Source organism: Panonychus citri, unplaced genomic scaffold, assembly GCF_014898815.1.
Source record: "Panonychus citri isolate SS breed McGregor unplaced genomic scaffold, ASM1489881v1 Contig00138, whole genome shotgun sequence".
NCBI classification, from domain to species: Eukaryota; Metazoa; Arthropoda; class Arachnida; order Trombidiformes; family Tetranychidae; genus Panonychus; species Panonychus citri.
The window spans coordinates 4,732,045-4,750,955 of record NW_026515543.1 but is presented as its reverse complement, the minus strand read 5'-3'; the positions used below and the strand labels follow the sequence as shown (position 1 = coordinate 4,750,955).

The 18,911-nt window shown below is 30.2% G+C and overlaps 2 protein-coding genes across 2 annotated transcripts; one reads left to right on the top strand and one right to left on the bottom strand.

Moving 5' to 3' along the window:
* The first annotated feature begins 435 nt into the window (after positions 1 to 435).
* Positions 436 to 16,611, top strand: LOC128393755 (probable serine/threonine-protein kinase DDB_G0282963). Its single transcript, XM_053353970.1, has 12 exons — positions 436 to 1,093; positions 3,301 to 3,706; positions 10,550 to 11,602; positions 11,710 to 11,813; positions 11,879 to 12,043; positions 12,140 to 12,313; positions 12,380 to 12,987; positions 13,192 to 13,241; positions 13,369 to 13,479; positions 13,592 to 14,168; positions 14,249 to 15,588; positions 16,080 to 16,611. The coding sequence occupies exons 1-12, from the start codon at positions 989 to 991 to the stop codon at positions 16,085 to 16,087; spliced, it is 4,701 nt and encodes a 1,566-aa protein (XP_053209945.1). The 5' UTR covers positions 436 to 988; the 3' UTR covers positions 16,088 to 16,611.
* LOC128393772 (P-selectin-like) lies at positions 16,588 to 18,825 on the bottom strand. Its single transcript, XM_053353985.1, has 5 exons — positions 17,412 to 18,825; positions 17,185 to 17,331; positions 16,936 to 17,124; positions 16,809 to 16,842; positions 16,588 to 16,727 (listed from the first exon to the last, which is right to left on the bottom strand). Exons 1-5 carry the CDS (start codon positions 17,440 to 17,442, stop codon positions 16,721 to 16,723), a joined length of 408 nt encoding a protein of 135 aa, XP_053209960.1. The 5' UTR covers positions 17,443 to 18,825; the 3' UTR covers positions 16,588 to 16,720.
* Positions 18,826 to 18,911: the final 86 nt, after the last annotated feature.

Sequence of the window (18,911 nt, the reverse complement as noted above, 5' to 3'; positions counted from 1 at the left end):
ATCCACTGGAAGTTATTCCAATGGAAAGGGATTATCACCATGGATCGAGAAACAGATTATCATGAATGAAGAGTGAAAACTACTCAAGGAGGTGGAAGAAGGTGGGAAGAGGGTGGAGGATACGCAGAAGATAATATTAAGAGTGAGCAACTTCCTCTTCGCAGAAGATAAGAAGAGGGAGAGAGAGAGAGAAAAAAAGAAAAGTGAGCCAATGATGAAAAAGAAAAGAAAATAAGTTCTCATTAATAAAGAAAGTTGATCAAAAATCGTTGGTGAGTTTTTTTCGTGGACATTTCAAGATGAAATTCGAAGAAAGAGAAAAAGAAAGAGAAGAGAAAGAAGAAGAAGATAGAGAGAAGGAGGGAAAAACATGATAAAGAGGGAAAAGAATGAGAGTGAGCAGCAATTGAAGCTCATCTCATTTTCTCTCTCTCTCTCTCTCCTCAATCTCTCAGTTCCAACGTAATAATCATTTCTATCTCAAGTTTTCATCAGTTCCATATGTTTATCTCATTCTCTTTCTATTAATACAACAAGTAAACATTGGACACTCACTTGGAGAGAGAAAGAGAGTGAGTGAGTCAGTGAGAATTAGAAGAGAGAGACAATTTCAATTTATTCGTTTTTCTTTCATTTTCTTTTTTGTTCCAATTTTTATACTTGTACAATTTGTTGTGGAAAAAAGTGTTTACTAATTTTCTTCTTATTCTTCAGTGTTTTTCTTAATTCTATGTTCATCTTGATCATCTTTTCCTCGTCGTTGTTGTTTAATCTTGTTCTCGTAATTTATTGGTTATCATCGATTGATCATATTGTTGATTTAAAGAGAAAAGAGAAAATATTGTGATACCTTTTGTTTCTCTTGTTTTGGTTGTTCTCTTTTTCTCTTTAATTGTGAACGTTGTTTTCTTTTTTCTTCTTTCATTTTGTTTAATTTTCTTTTTTCTTCTCTTGTGGTGGAATAACAACAACCACTTTTACCATATTGATGACGTTGCACGAAACCACTTTGGTTCCTCTTCCCTCTTTCTTGGACTCTCAGGATACTTACATATGCACAACATATTCTCCGAGGTGTTTTGTCATCCAAAAGGTTTGTGGTCACTTTTCATTCCAATCGTTTCCATATTTACCTTTTTCTTCCATTGATTATTTTTCTATTCTACCGATTGGTTTGTTTTGGTTTTTTTCTTCTATTCTCTTCATATTTTAGAATAGAAGACACTTTTTCTATTCTCTTCTTTTCATTTAGATTATTGTGTATGTTTAGTGTCATTTTATTCAAACCTTGAATATTCTCGCCTTTCATCTTCTTCTCTTCTTTCTCTCTGACAATTTGTGTTATTACGTTTTCTTTCTCTCTCTTTCCTCTCCTACGCTCTTTCTTTTCTCTCTGTCTTTTTTAACTCTCTCTCTCTTCTCGCTCTTTCTCTCTGTCAGTGTTTCTAATATTTTCCACTCTTTCCCTCCTTCTCTCTCTATTCTCTCTTTCTCTTTGGATTATTTCCACCTCTTATTTCACCTTTGATATTTGTTTGGCCTTTGCTCTCTCTCTCTCTCTCTCTCTCTCTCTCTCTCTCTCACTGCCTTATCATGTTTTCCTATTTTCTGCCTCCAATATCAACAACAACAACATCTAAAGGGAGTTACGGTTAAAAAGTTTTCTCTTCTCTGAAAGAGAAAATTATTCAGAAAGAGCGGAGGCGGAGGAGGAAGAAATGATGAAGACGAAGAAAAGTAAAACTAATTTTCTGTCTTGTTAAATTAATTGTGAGCCAAAGCGAATCTAAAATGGCGCTTATTTAAATTAGAACAAAAATCGTAAACAAAAGTAAACAAAAGATTAACTTGTTCTCCCATAAATTCAGAGATATTCTATCATAATAAATATCAAATTCTAATCCATAGTTTGTATTTTCCACCAGTGGAAATGATACTACCTGTAGACGAGAGAGAGAGAGAGAGGAATGAGCAACATTGATGATAATGATGACGTTGATGATGACCTAAATGTATTACATTTTTTGCTGTATAAACCTGAAAATCGGCTAAGATAAGGAGAGTACATTCTGGTGAGATTTATCTTCATCCTCATCATCCACCTGATCAGCTGCGTAAAGTCAAACATCACTTGCTACCTGTTTGTTTACCTTGTCTGTCTTTTTGTTACTCAATCAAAATAATCCAATGAAATTTTCCCGATTTCATTTTAACATTGAAAATCTGATTGATTTTTATTATTATATTTTTTTTTCTTTATCAAATTGTTATTATTATAATTTCACCTGGATTTAATTATTATCAATATCCAATTTCATTGAGTAAATTACCTGATAGACATTAACATATGTTTCATGATTTTTTGATTTATCACTTTATTCATGATGATGATAATTGTCATGATAGACAGAAAGACATTCATGGTTATAATTACATGATAATAATTGTCATCATTATGTATTCATTTGTTGTATTTGATCAGATTGTTGATTGGGAATGATGATCATCATGATGATGGTGTCGCATCATCAATTATGATATTAGTCATTTTGTATTATCTCAACGTAAATACGTTTGATTGTGATTAGTTATGATTAGTTAGAATCTCTTGATTATCATTCAGTATTATCATCATGATAATGATAATGATGATGATGATTCTAGATGTTGTTTTGTTGATGTTGTTGTTAGTGGTATTGGGGTAATTATAAACATACACTTATCCTGAAAATGATGATTTAATTATATTTGTAAGCTTTAAACGACTGATGCAGCAAAAAAAAATATCAAACTGATTCCCAACTGATTAACTGTTCATTTACAGTTGAATCAATTGCTAATCCCCTTGATCCATGTTGGATTAATCTGAAACTTTACCCTTTTGTTTCATGTCTTGATACGACAATCAACTAATCACGTTTCCCTCTGTGTGTATAATTGTTATTCACCTAAAAAAAGGCAAAATTAGTCAACAATTAACTCTTCCCGTCCATCAATCCCTTGAAAGTAAAATATATAAATTTAAACGCAATTAACAACAATTAGTGACAATCATTGAAAGTAATAAAATTTTTCCATCATCGACTTTCTAGCTGATTAATAAATTACTTTTTCCAAATGTTAATCATCACCATTAAAGCTAAATCATCAATTCCATTAGATTATCACAATCTCACAAGATTCAATGACCAATTCAAATACACGTAGACAAAAATAATAATCATAATAACCTTTAATTGTTGCCTAATTGTTTCCATGAGAGTGAAAATATTACTAATCAATGAAATCATCTAATTACAGATCAAAACTTGTCATCGATCCCCTTCTAGTAACAATGTTAACGGTTCCTGTTTGGGATCTCATCGTGATACATTTAAAAGTGATCCTAATCGTTTGACTAATCATCCACATCATCCAGTTAATTGTGGTGCTAATAATTACAACAATCATCATAATGTTAACTATGCTAATCCCGTTGTTATCACATCAACACTAAGTTCAAGACCATCACCACCTCGAGATCACCATCATCATCCTCATCCTCATCCTCATCCTCATCCTCATCATCTTCATCATCAGCATCACAATCAACATGCACCTCCAAAGACCCGGAAAGATGAAGATAAAAGGGAAGTGGGTGGTGGTTGTAACGATGGAACCGGAAATGGAAATAAGTGTAAGATAAAAACATCAGATCTTCCTGAAAGTAAGTTTAATTGTTTGAAAACTTCTAAACTCCAACAATTACGACTCATTAATTAATCATTTCAATTACTTTCTCAAGTTTTTTTTTCTAATCGTTGTTCTGATCGTTGAAATTATCATTATTATTATTGAATTTCGTCATCATAACAATTTAATTAAGAAGGAAATTATTTTAATTAACTTATTGATTTAACAATTATTCGAGTTAATTTAAATTATCCATTATTATCATCGCTTGGGAATTAAATTGCAGCTTCACTAATTCACTAATTCAATGATAATATTAATAATATAATAAGTTTACTTTCATTGTCTACAAATTTAATTTCCGATTATTATTTAATTGTAATTAAGGTAGTAAATTGCAATTGATTGCATATTATTGTCTACAGGTTTTTTTTAATTGTTAACCAAATTGTCAAGTGAAATTTAATCACCCATATTGATCAGGTTCTAGAGGTCGTAAAGGTGAATCACCTGTATGATTACCTGAATTTCAGGGCTTCGATTCAGTTGTGATTCCAATATTATTATTATGTTATCTCTGGGAGTGGAACTTTTTTCTTTTCGATATTCAGGCAAAATTCAGAACTTTTTCTCCTTCTTCTTGTTGTTGTTCCAGATTCAGGGATGAAAATTTCATCAGAATTACCAGAATCATCTTGATGAACATAAACATATACACATATTAATATTACGATCAATTATCATCATCAATAAAGTTATTACCATTAGTGTGATAATAAATAATTGATTATAATGATAATTTGATATTACACCAAAACCAATAAGTTAATTTATCCCGATGATCAAAGTTAATTAGCAATCAATACCTATTGTTATTCCCAGAAAACCATTAATGTATTAATCTCAATCATTGTTGTTTATAATAGTTAATTGTTGTATTAATTAGTATTAGTTTATAATAATAGTTAGTTGTTGTTGTTGTTACTCTGATTGTTGATTTAATTTTATTCCCATGGTAACATGTTAATCCAATTTGTATATATTATTTGTTATCTATTTATGTTCATTGAAATTGATAATTATCAATCAATCAATCAAATTAAATTGATCGTAATGATAATGAACATTTAAAACGATAACGAAATGTATATAATTTAATTTCATGATTTTAATCACCTTTTTTTATTATTATTATTATTAACCTGTTGCTGTAATTTAATTTAACTAATTGTTTGATGAAAATTTACCAATCATATTGATAACAATCAATGTGATATAAATTCATGTGAACTCAATTTCAATTGAATTTTGTTGATTGAAAAATAACAAGGACACATTGGGAAATTGAGTTTACCTGATGAGGTAAAAAATAGCATGATGATAATAATTCACAGAGAAAGATAAATCTTAAATCAATATACAAGTAATAACTTTATTATTATTATCAGAGATTCTGAAATTTTAAAGAATCGTCAGAACTTTTCTTTCATCATCATGGATGAAAGAAGAAGAAAGAAAAAAGTTCTGAATAAGAATTTGAAATTTAGAAAAATAAATTTAATGTTTTTCATTCATATTAAACTGATTCACTTGATGTATTTATAATAATAATAATAACTAATATATATATCAAACAGATGATGATGAGGATGATAAATGTGATATTTTTTTTTATCCTTTTCCGGTTTCCGGTTTTTGTATCATCACCATTGATGAACACAACAACAACAAAAAAAGATGAGGATGAAAAATGTAGCTTCATATTTTCATGTTAAATATAACTTCCGATTACTCTATTGGTTGATTGATGATTATCTTTAATCAGTAGATGATTAAGATGACAATCAAATATATAATCATCATCATCATCATCCCGTTGTCTATGATTACCTAGTTATTAATAGTGATGTCCAACAATCAACTAAATATAAACTTAATATGATTACAATTGCTGTTGTATGTTGATGGTAATCATGTTGATAAAAATAGATTTGATTTCATCTCAATATTAATTGATTATAATACCATAGACTTGTTTATATGAATTATGGATTATTATTAATATTTAGCCGATTATCATCATTGACAATTAAGCATAGTTAAATTACTTAAGCCTAATTAACTGATTCACTTACGACTAAATAATACATACACTTGACTTCCTGATTGTTAAAATAATTTTAACCCTAATTATTTTCTATGGTATTAAATTGTTACTATTTTTAACTAACCAATTTTAATCCTTTCTCTGTATATTAAATATCAGATTAATTGTTAGCAATAGTCTATATTGGTTAATTGTAGGTTAATCCAATTTCATTTTTTTACACAATCCAACCATCATTATCTTTGCTCATCATTTTATTTGATCATCCATGTTCATGTATCACTCTTATCATATTATATTTATGTGGGAGTTTATAATATAAAGAATTGAGTATTATTATTATTTTTTGCTTTTCCTTCAAACATACAAACTTTTCACTGACCATTAGATGACCAAGACTTGCCCACTTATAAGTTTATAAGGTTAACTTAATATTATATTGACATTTATCATTACGATGAGAGAGAGAGAGAGAGATCACTTAGATCAAAGGAACCTTATCATTAATATTACCAGAATCGGAAGTTGAACTTTTCAGCCTTCGATTTTCACTATCCATCGATATCGATTGATCAATCGTCTCTTAAATTGATTAGATCGTATTAAGCCAATCGTCTCTGTTTTATTGTTATTAATTGTTCCCACTCACTGTTGAAATACAATCATTTTTAAATCTAGATGATTAATGATTAACACAATCATTTAATAGTTTAACCTAATCAGTGATCATCACAGAATTTAATAATGATAATTGTCTCATGTTTAAGGGTTAATTCGTATCTTGTTTTTTTTTCACTTCTTAATTAAACTTGAAAAGCTTATTAATGTAAGTGAGTAATACACATGAACAGTGAAAATGGTTATTACTAGAATTGGAAAGGAAAACCTTGAAAAAAGGTTTGAATGAAATATTGTGAAAAAAAAGCAAGTGGGTGGAAGATGATTATGATTGTAATCATAATCACAACGAGCATGATGATGATAATAATGAAGACTGATGAAATATTAAGATGATGGTGAAAAGAGAGGAAAATAAGAAGAGTGAAATTATGAGTTTCTTCATGTATTCCTATGGGAAATTCATTGTTGGCCTTTTAGCTTTTTTCTTCTCCTCTTTTGTATCTTCCTCTTCCTCTTCCACCACCTTCATCATCAGTTTGTATTCATTTGAATTTATTTATAACCTTCACCGTTAACCCAGTTTATGTCATGATCATGATCATGATCTTCCTCCTCCTGAAAAATAACGGTTTTCATGATGAAATAGACAATGAATGTTAAATGTAAATGTTATCACTCTCTCTCTCTCATTTTATCAGTTGTTACTTTGACGTTGTTATTGTTTAGAGATGATAATCATCATCCATCTTATTATTATCTTCATTATCTTCATCTTCATCTTCATCATCATCCACCCTCTTTCCTCTTACTATCATTATCAGGTGGGTGTAAAGGGCTAAGGTCAATCTCGAACTGTTTTCATTTCCTCTCTCGACTCGAATGATAATTAACATTCACATAATCATATCGTTTCCCATTTAATCAGTTAATTATTTTGATTATCGAACTTTTTTTCATTGATTATAATCATAATTAACCTTTAATTTTAATGATCTGATTTAAGATCAATATTTGTTTGATTGAATATCAGAGGTTTCATTTATTTGGGTTGATTGTTTAATTGTTGCTAAGATATTGAGACTTATAACAATTAACTCACTGACTAATTAAAATAATATTCGTATATGTAGTTACTATAAATAGTTACAATAAGGGTTAATTAATTGATTGAAACAGAAAAATCAATTTCAATCAGAGTAAAAGTTTCAACCTGACAAAACAAAACGAGGTAAAGTAAACAATCAATGTTACCCTGTAGAGGTAAACACAATTAACAGATTTAATTGTTAATCATCATCATCAAATGTCAATGAATTAATTACAATTAGTCTGCTAATATTAAGTAACCATATGGGTTTTTTTTAATTGTTTAGACTCTTTTTTTTCAATTCGTTATAATAGTTAATTATATTTCTAGATGATGTGTGATCATCAATACACGGTAATTGTTGATTGATTTATTAGTTTACTGTTTTTTTCAATCTATTTAATTGTCAATATCAATTTCCCATTATCTTTTACGTATCGATTTCTCCGAGATTAATTTAATTACTGATTATGATGAAGAAACAAAAAATGAACCGTTAAAGCTTAACTCAAGTTTACCGTTATGTTTAAATGATTATCTTGAGAAAGTCGATTCCTATTATTAATAGTTATCATTTTTTCATCTGATTATTTGTTTAATTTAATACAAAACTGAGTTATCATTAACTAATCATGTTTCTTATGATGAAATTTCACCATCATAACTGTAGCATTACATTGATTTCACTCACTCTCATCACAACCTACACAATCATATCGTATCAATATTAACTATTACATGAAAATCAACATCAAATCAAATCAAACCAAATCAAATGTCTCAGTTTTTTTGTTATTTATCATTTACTTTACCGTTTTAACTACAGGGTGGGTTAGGTAAGCTTAAGTTTATCCCACTGGTGGGCTTACCATTTGATGGATTAAATTTTAGGGATAACATTCAATCTGATAATCCTTTCTGTCCATGTAATAATATTATCCTATTGATTACTGATTAACTGTTATCACCAATGATTACCCAATCATATCTGCTCTCTATCCCTCCAAAAACATTACACTTTAATTGTCTCATTGATTATGTAAATTATTCAATAGTAATCAACCTTTATTGTTATTTATTGGTTCACTTTGACAGTTAATTGTCTTGTCATTTTACAATTAATTTAACTCTACCTGTTGTTTGTTTTTCCTTTGATTATTTTAATCAGTACGATGAAGACAAACTTGATTCAGTTTGGATTAGGTTGATTAAATTGTTAGTACTTGGATTAATCTTGCTAATGATTAATTGAAATTATTGAGAAAGTTTGACATTACATTTAATCATCTTGATGGTAATTTAATGAAACAAGTTGGTCAACAATTAATTTTGATCGTTAAATTATTCACACTCAAAGACAGTTAATAGATTATAATTTATTCACAATTAACAATATATACAATGTATTTAATCAATTTAATCACTTTCATGAGATTTAAATTGATTTCATCAATGAGTGAATGGAGATTAATTTTCATCATTGAAATTCATTAATAATAATCAGTTAGATTATCATGATAATCATAATCAGCTGTTGAATGTAAAATGATTAATCAACAGTTGATGGAAGGGTAAAAATCAAGTTAACTACAATCAATATCAGTGAGTTTGCAACAACTTTGATTAACTAATCACTATGATTTAGTTTATTACGTTGTAATAGTTGAGTAATAAGATGGGTTAATTATAATCAGTAATCAAAGACATCTCTAAATCAAGGTCAATCTATTAATTGATCACATGATTGACTCTTATGATGACGATGATGATGCTTATTTTGATTTAATTAGTTGATTAGTGTTTATTATTTTTTACTTGAAGACTAAACAAAAATCTTGCTTATCATAAACACTGAAACAGGATCCTGATCATGATGATTTATTCAAGTTTCGTGAACAAAGCTGAATGAACAAAAAAATTAGGTTATTGATAGTTAATTATAAACATGACGATATAATCATAATCATCTTGATCAATTAAATTGTTTGATCAACAATCAACACGTAATATAAAATTAGCCTCTTATTAACCATATTTACTTTTCTCATTGTTTATTATCATTTTCGATTTTTTTTCCTTCGTTTGTTCAATTGCCATGTTTGTTTCTCTGTTATTTGTAGGTCAGTTTCTCGAAGCTCAATTGTTCGTGCTTTGAATAGATTAATTCATTCGATTCAATTATCATCTTCATCTTCATCTTCATCTTGATCATCACTTCTTACTAGCCAATGACATGGAAAACCACAAATAAGTGAAGAGAAAAGCTCAACTATTTCCTTCATCGAGTTCGAACTTTTTTTCCCTTCTTTCTCATGGTTAGACATTCGTTTCAGGTTAAAGGTTACACATCTCTCGATTATTATTACAATTTATTACCTTTAATAAGAATTTTTTTTTGTTTTTATTTCCTTTTCCTTTTTTTTTATTCTCATCCAATCATCAATTGTTGTTCTTGTTGTTGTTGATACACTTTATCTGGTGATCTACATGATGAACCATGGGAAAAGTTAATGTATTCACTTTGATTGGTTGATTTATTTTTCGAGGTAAATTGTTGGCTCTCTATATTAGATAATGAAAATAATAGAGAAGTAAAGAAATTACTTCGATTTCTTCTTGATTCGTTCTGGGTTTATATCGAGAAAATTTAATCTAATTATCTAAATAGAGAAACGATAATAAAGTTAACCCGAGTTGATTTAATATACATTGTATTCCAATGTCAGTTTTTCTTGCAGGTTATCATTGTTTACGATTGTAATTGAAACAATGATCAATTAGTTACAATCAATGATAACAATTAGTTGCTAGTATTGTGTAAACTTTTACTATTAGAGTTATTGAAGATCATAATTGTTAAACTCAATACTTGATTCTACCACAGGTTTTAATTGAAAATCATCAGGGTTGTAATTGAATACGATTATTATTCATACGGGTTTCATGTTGATGACCTGAGTGGTTTTAATTGTAAAGTCTTTTGATTGTTGCGATTAAAGATTCTTATGTTTGCAAATTAACTTTAATTTCTTTGGTTATGTTTTGTTTTATACTTTATCTAGAATCAAATTCTGACATTGAAATTGAATGTACGGATGATGAGGCTAATCGAAGTGGCTTTTTAAAAGTACCTCTTCCACCATCGTCAACCCAAACATCATCTTCATCAGATGAAACATCAGCAACAACTTCATCATCTTCTTCAGCTCCAATCCAAGAAGATAAAGATGAAGATGGAGATAAAGAAGCTGAGAACTCAGAAGGAGCTGATGATAAAACCATCTCCTCACCAATCACAGATACAATTGTCAATGAATCAAATAGAGTGTCATCAATTTCCAATGATGAGAATCTTAATGATAAAGAAAATGGTAAATCTATTGAAGAGAGTAACTTTGACAGTGGATGTTCAAGTAGCAGTGGGAGTAGTATAACCGGAAGTAGTCGAGCTTCAAAAGATTCAGGCTACACGGGATCAGATCAATGTTATCAATCGCTAACAACATCAGCATCGGTATCACCTCCTCCATCGGTGCTTTCACAAGCTCAGCCCAAGGTTTCACATGCTACAAATTCAACTCTTGGTATAACTGCGGCTGCGGTTGTACCACCAGTCGGAGTATCTCCACCCCTTTTAGCGCCAATCATACCACCACCAGCACCCACAGCAACAGGTATGAAATCACTTGAAGTACCAAACAATTGGTTAGCTGGTGGACCAATTGATTTCAGCCACACAAAAGTTTGTCGATGTCGATTAAATAAAAACCTTGACCATCATCACGGTTCTTCCAGTTTCAGTCCATTCCTTCCCGTTGACCCTTTACAAAAAGGCCACCAATTCATCAGTCAGGTCAGGTCAAATCATCTTTCTCTCCATCATCAATCTAAAGAAGAGATTCGTCCACTCGAGGAAACTATTCCTTTGGAAAGGTTAAAGGTCATGTTACAGAATCAATTGGAATATTATTTTTCACGAGAAAATTTATCCCGTGATTCGTATTTAAAATCACAAATGGACTCAGATCAATACGTTCCGATTAACACTGTTGCCAATTTTGATCAGATCAAACGATTGACCCGTAATCTTGATCTAATCGTTAGCGTCCTCAAAGGTAAATCATTGGACATTTTTGAACATTTTACGTTTTTCGAAACAACAAAAGAAAACTTTAAAAACCTAAAATTTATCTTTACTTTTCTTAAATTATAATCACCATAGAATCACAATGTGTCCAAGTGGACGAAAGCGGTCAGAAAGTTAGACCAATGAGTAAAAGATGTGTTCTTATACTCAGAGAGATACCTGAATCAACTCCGCTTAAAGTAAGACAACAATTGAGTAACAATTAACTTGAGTAATTAATTTTTCGAATAAAATTTTTCACCAGGATGTACAAAATCTATTTAATGGTAAAGATTGTCCAAAATATGTGTCCTGTGAATTTGCCCACAACAATAGTTGGTATGTTTCCTTTGAATCAGACGAAGACGCTCAACGAGCTTACAGATATTTACGAGAAGATGTTCAAACATTTCAAGGTAAACCGATAATGGTGAGTATTTGATTGACCAGACTAAAAGTACATGTAAATATTTTCCAACTTGGAACTTTAAACTTTGAACCTTTTGATGTTTTCATTCACTTTAAGGCTCGAATCAAAGCTAAACCGGTAATCTCAAGTTATACAACTTTTAAAAATGGAATCGATTCAACCAATGGTTTCGAGAGTAACCTAAATACAATGGAGAGTCCAGTTAATCCGAGTGGTATTTATAATCCATCGATACCTACTAATCACCCTGGTTATCCAGCGATTCCTCCGGTAAGTTTGTTTGGAATTCTGATCTGATTCAATATTTTACTGATTAATTTTTTTTTCTCTCACCAGATATTCCCAACTCTATTTGCCACACCACCTCCAACTATGCTACACACATATCCACCTCCATCAGCCACCCAATGCTATGATCTAAGCACAGTTTTCACTTTGAACGGTCTCTCCCCGCACGCAGCATTTAAGCCCATCCACCACCACCACCATCATCATCATAGCAACAACAGTCACTCCAACAATACTTTAAACAACAATGCCAACAGTTCAACTCGATCTTCACCTTTTATCCTCCGTCGATCAGGAGGAGGAGGATCAACACCAGGATCATCATTAACCACCAGTGGTGGAATCGTTGGTGCCAATAACTCGGGCAGTTGCCATTTAAATCAACGTAAAACCAATTCTAATATTTACCATTCTCAATCTAATCATCATCACCACCACCATCATCATCATGGATGCTCTGTAGCCGGTGGTAATAATAATGGACCTCGAGTGACCAATACAACTAATCTAAATGTCTCCCATGACAATCATTCAAATCATCTAATTCAATCACAACATCCAACAATTCATTTATCCAACAGAGGATCAACATCATCATCAATAAAATTACATGAATCACATTCCACTGATTATAGCAAACAATCAACAGAGAACAGGTAAAAACATTACCTTTAATTTCAATGTTTTTTTTTGTTATTTTTGTTTCTAATCATTAATTAAATTACTATAATAATCTATCAATATATTTTCCTTTCCTCCCCTTGATGATAAAGTTAAAAACGACTCATTTTCACCCAATTTGAATATGAACAGAAAACTCATATTCCATTAATATTTGTTTCTCGTATTATCATCATCAGGTTATCAATCAAAATCAATCAAAATGTCGATAAGCGACCGAAAATTTCAGGTAAAAGCTGAAACATTTTCTTGGAATCAATTAACGATTAATAAACTTACCATCTAAATAATAGATGAAAATAATTTCCTATGAAACGCTAATTAACAATTTCTTCAATTTTTCTAATTGTTTTCAGAGCCTTGGACTGGAAATTCATTGTCACCTCATAATTGTGATGAAAATCATCATGGTAAAAACAATGGATCATCCTCATCTTCAATTCAATTAAAGAAACTTAATTCATCCCGTAAGTTGATTAACTAGAAAGACAAATATTGTTCATCTTTATGTTGATTCAAGTTAATCAATTAAATAATTTTTCTTCCCTTTTCTTAATCATCATCAATTATCAACGACAGGAACTGAGTCACGAGAAGCATCTTCATCATCAGTCTTAAATTCAAATGAATCAAGTAAACCTGAAATGACTGTTAATCGTGTCAATGCCAACAGTAACAATGAAATTAACAAATTGTCAACACAATCTAATTCACTTTCCATAAGGTTATCAACTAAATCAATAAGAAAAAAGCGTAAAGATGAAACATCATCAACCATAACACCAACGCCAATCCATTCATTGACAGGATCATCTTCATCTTCATCTTCATCAACACCAACAACAATTTCATCATCAATTGTATCAACAACAACAACAACTCACAAATCACAAACACCAGAAGTGTCAGCTCAAGTTCATAATACTAATAATAAACAATTAACTTCTCGAACTAATAATGACCATAGTAGTAAACCAACTCGAAGTCTGGAGAGGAAGAAAAATGAGAGACTCGATTTTGACCTGATTTCCTCCGCTTTTCCTCCTCTTCCAAGTTCCGTTTCCTCTAAATCAGATCTACAATCATCAAACTCCGAGTTAATTGCTGACAATTTCCCTAAATTGTGTTCATCATCATTGCAATCAAATAGCATCTCGTAAGTATTGATAACTCTTAATAATTTACTTGATCGGATTGTATGAATTATATTATTTTCTTGCTCTTATTTATTCACAGATATAGTTCAGCTTCAGGATCTAACTCATCAAGAGACTTAATCAAAAATACAAAATCAATTAGCGACAATCATGAACCTGTGATCAAAGTTGTCTTAAATTCATCGTTAGCTGATATTGTCCGAGGTACTGTCTCAAAGACGACGGACAAATCATTAAATCGCACAACAATCAGTCAAACTGTTCAACAACAATCAAGTTCAACAAACAAGTTATCGGGTGATAGTAGTAACAATAATAGTAATAATAATAACTCCAATGGAATTGGTATCGGCGGTAATAATAATCATCATCATCATCTGATCACCTCTTCATTAAACTGTAGCAAACAAAACAACAAGAATGATTTGATTATAAAAACTAATCTAAAATCCTCAACAATTCACAATATTGGTGTTGATCGACAATTAAACAAGTCTACCTCATTTTCCGATAATAATTGTCTTTCATCCTCATCCCAACTGAAAGAAACAATTAATATCAAGGAGAATAGTAAAAAATCATCAAATTTAACTAAAATTTGTCCAAATTTACGATTATCAGCAACACTAAATCAACAGAAATCAAATCAAGTTGAAAAATTTCATCACCATCTTCAACAATTGGATCGTACAAATCAATTAACTCTTAAAAGTGAATCAGTTAATTGCGATGAGAAAAAGGGTGATGAAAGAATTGAGGAACAAGTAAATAAAGATATTAAAACAATCACCAACCTCGGTGATAATGATGATGATGAAAATGATGATGATGAGAAGATGAAAACAGGAAAAAAAGGGAAAAATGATATAACTTCATCTTCTCATGATGATAATGATGACGATAATCAAGATGCTAATGGTGCTATTAAAGTGATTAATAAAGAGACAGTTGCCAAAGTTACCGAAGTTAATTGTAAATCAGATGAATCATCATCTGGTAATGTTGATGGTAACAATCAAGCCGATAGTAATTCAAAATTGTCAACAAATGTCACTCCCGATGTATCATCATCTTCATCTTCATCCTCATCATCAACTACGAAAGTTTTATTGAAAGGATGTCTGAAAGATTTACGCCAAATTTATCCGATTATGGATAAGAAGAGACAATTAATTAATTTATCATCTCGATCATCAGATGAAACATCATTAAGAATTACCTTAAATGGGGGAGGATTGAATGATGATAAATATCATCATTTACAATGTTCGTCATCATCTATGAAAGAAGAGAGAGAAAATCATGTTCCATCATTAACTAATCATCTTAATGAAGAAAATGCTAAAGAAGATTCTTGTGATACTAATTCATCATCGAAAATGATTAACGGTGATGATGGTAATTGTAACAATGGAACAGGTAAATTAACCTATTGTCAAGTTGCTCGACTTTCAAAGGCTAAAAAGAAAGAAGCAGAGAAAGAGATGAAAACATTATCATCCTCATCTTCTAAAACTCAGATAATCACTGATCGTCATCCAGGTAAACATGAATTCATCATGGTTCGACTTCATGGTAAACGGATAACCTCAGCTTGATTCAATTTCCATCTTCGATTACAAAGATAATCAAGTTAATTTTACAAACAGAACGAAAATCAAAAAAAAAAGAACAATTATTTTTTTCTCTATCATTAATCTCGTCTCATAATCATCATCCTCATTATCGTGATAATCTGATTGATATTTTCATTCTCTTCTCTTCTTCTTAATCCTAATCTTCTTTCATTGATTATGTTTATTTATTTATTTTTCTTTTCTTAATTTTCTCTTATTTTTTTTTTCTTTTTTTTTCTCTTATTTTATTTTATTCTCTTCCACTAATTGTGTTCATTAATCATTAACGAAAAGATCGTTGATTTTGGAAATATATATTATATTATATATATGATTCGAAGAAGATAAATTCCCTCCACCCTTTCGTCCTGCGATTTCCTCTCTTGACCTGTGACCTTCGTTTTCTGGCTTTTTGGTGATATGTGCTAACTTTTCAGTTTCTTTTGGTCAGTTTAATGTGAAATTGTGTCTCATTGTAAGTGAGAGAGAGACAGAGACCCAATGAATGAGATGACCACTGGAAGGATGAAAAAGACACAACAACAATTGATAAACAAAATGATAACAATATATAAAGATATATATTCATATTCATATGATATTATTACCTGATTATTATTGATAATGTGCTGATGCATTGAGTTTGTTTGGATTATTAATTAATTGTTTATGTTTTATTTTCTGTTCTTGGATTTTATCTTTGTGATGGAAACTCAAGTTTCCAACTTTTTATCTATACAATATATTATATTATTATTAATTATTGATTATTATCATCATTTAATTGTCAAGATTACGCTTTAATCACATCAACAACAAATGGATTATCAAAGATTAATATGTAATAAAGTGTCAATCTTAAAAAGAGAAGACAAATTTTGTTTATCATTTCATTTACTTCTCGGAGACTTTTTATCATGGTGTTTGGGCGACAATTAACCCCTGGAAATTAGTTAATTAATAGAAAAAAAAAGATTAATTACTTTGGGATTTAATCGAGTTTGTTTTCGGTTAATTACTTACCATCGATTCGGGAAAGATAGATAACCAACTACTCCTTTAAATTGATAGAACAAAAGTTTAAACAATTAGTTTAGATTAGTTGATTGTTGGAAATTTGAGAAAATTTTGTATTGTTTTAACTTCTTACTTCTAGATGATGATGTACAGGTTGGTGCTGATGATGACCAATAGCCTGGGGATAAACAAGTAACCGAAGATGAGCCGGACAGAGTGTAACCCGAAGCACAGGAAAAGCTACAAGTATATCCGATTGTACCAATACAATTGTTGGACATAAATCCATTTGTTGGTGCCATCAGATTTTGTGGACATTGACCTGGACATCGTGGTGAAAGTGGACTTTTAATTGTTGATCAATTGATTGATTTTCACTCACCTTGATTAAAGTTAGGATAGTTGGGGTAATTGGGATAACCAGGGTAGTTTGGATAATAGTTATTCGGGTAAAAGTTATTTGGATAGTAGGGATTGAATTGTCCATTAATTGTGCTGACCAATGTTGCAGCAATTAAGCTAATTGTCACTGGAAAAAAAGTTACGAAAAAATGATTAGTGAATTTATATGATTAATTGTTAACAATTGAGTAAAAATTATAATGTTACCTGTTAGGAAAATATTAGTTGATCTTTTCATGATGATTGTTGATTTACAATTAATAATTTAAAAACGACATTTGTAACTGATTGTTAATTAATTAGTTCAGACAATTATGTTAGACAACAATTCATTTGTTTCAATGTTATTGTTTCGTCTTCATTAATCAATTATAATCGTGTTACCGGTGTTTTTCTTGGAAAACAATTAGTGAACAATTTGATTAATCATTTGACATTGACAATTCTGACAAAGAAAATCAATTTCCTCATTATTGATCTGATAACAATTTGAATTGATACATAAACAGTTATTAATTTTTTTCTTCTCGCAAAATTAATCAATAAATGATGAGCCTCATAAAAGTAACGCTTGTTTCATGTTATTGTTTCAAATGTTTCTCACTTTGGCAAATTAATTGCCCATTTAAATGATTTATCATTATGGTTTATTGCTTTTACCATGAAATCAGCGATAAAAAAGTCCAGAATTTGAAATATTTATAAATATTAAATTTCTCTCTTGAAATAATTCAGGGAATTTTAAAAACACTTTTCTCCGTTTAACCTCCAATGGTTGTCGACGGAAAAATTGAATTAAGGTCGTTCTGAAATCGAGATGTTAATTTGTTTGCTGGTGATTCTTTTTCGGCCTCTTCGAAATTGTCTCACCAGAAAATTCATGAGATATTTTCTCAGTGATTATTTACCATATGATGGAAATTAAATAGGATCTGTTGTAGAAAATGAGTAATCAAGATAACAAAAAGAGTATTTTGAATCTTCATTCTCATGATAAAAGTTTTTTTCCAATCGTCCCAATGTGACAAGGACCAAATGCCGATTTCAATCCTGTCTAAAGTTTACAGACCAATGGTCTTTTACCAATAATCAATCAATTCAGTTAAAATGAACTCGATCTTTGGTAAAATTTGTTTCTTTCTTTTTTTCCCTCTAGGTAAGTAAACATTTACATGAGAAAAATTTACCTATCATGTTTACCTTTTTTTTTACCCTTTAAAACGATAGAAAGAAAAATAAACGATGTCATCTCGTTGGAGAAAAATTGGAATCATAGTGACAACAGATTCATAGATTTCAAGGTTGATTAATGGGCTTGGGAATAAGAAATTAAAAGAAAAGGAGAAAGAAAAAGAGAAAAACTTTCATTTGAATGATGAGCGATGAAGATTCTGGTTCCTATTCAGTCGATGAGCTCAACCGGCGTCATGATGATTTCCTTTTAAAGATAAACTCACAATTTAGTTAAAAGACACACTAAGGAAAATTGAGTTCTTTCAATTGTTCCAACAATTCAATCGATTTGATTACTTGTTATTAGCCTGGAACTGTGATAATTTGTTACTGTTAATTAATGACAATAAATTGGGAAAGACAATCAATTGATTGGAAGGAAAGAAAATAAAAAGATTAGATAATTAAAAAGAAAAGAAAAGAGCATTTTGATTGTGCTCATGCGCAAAAGAATTTGGACCAATGAGATTGTTA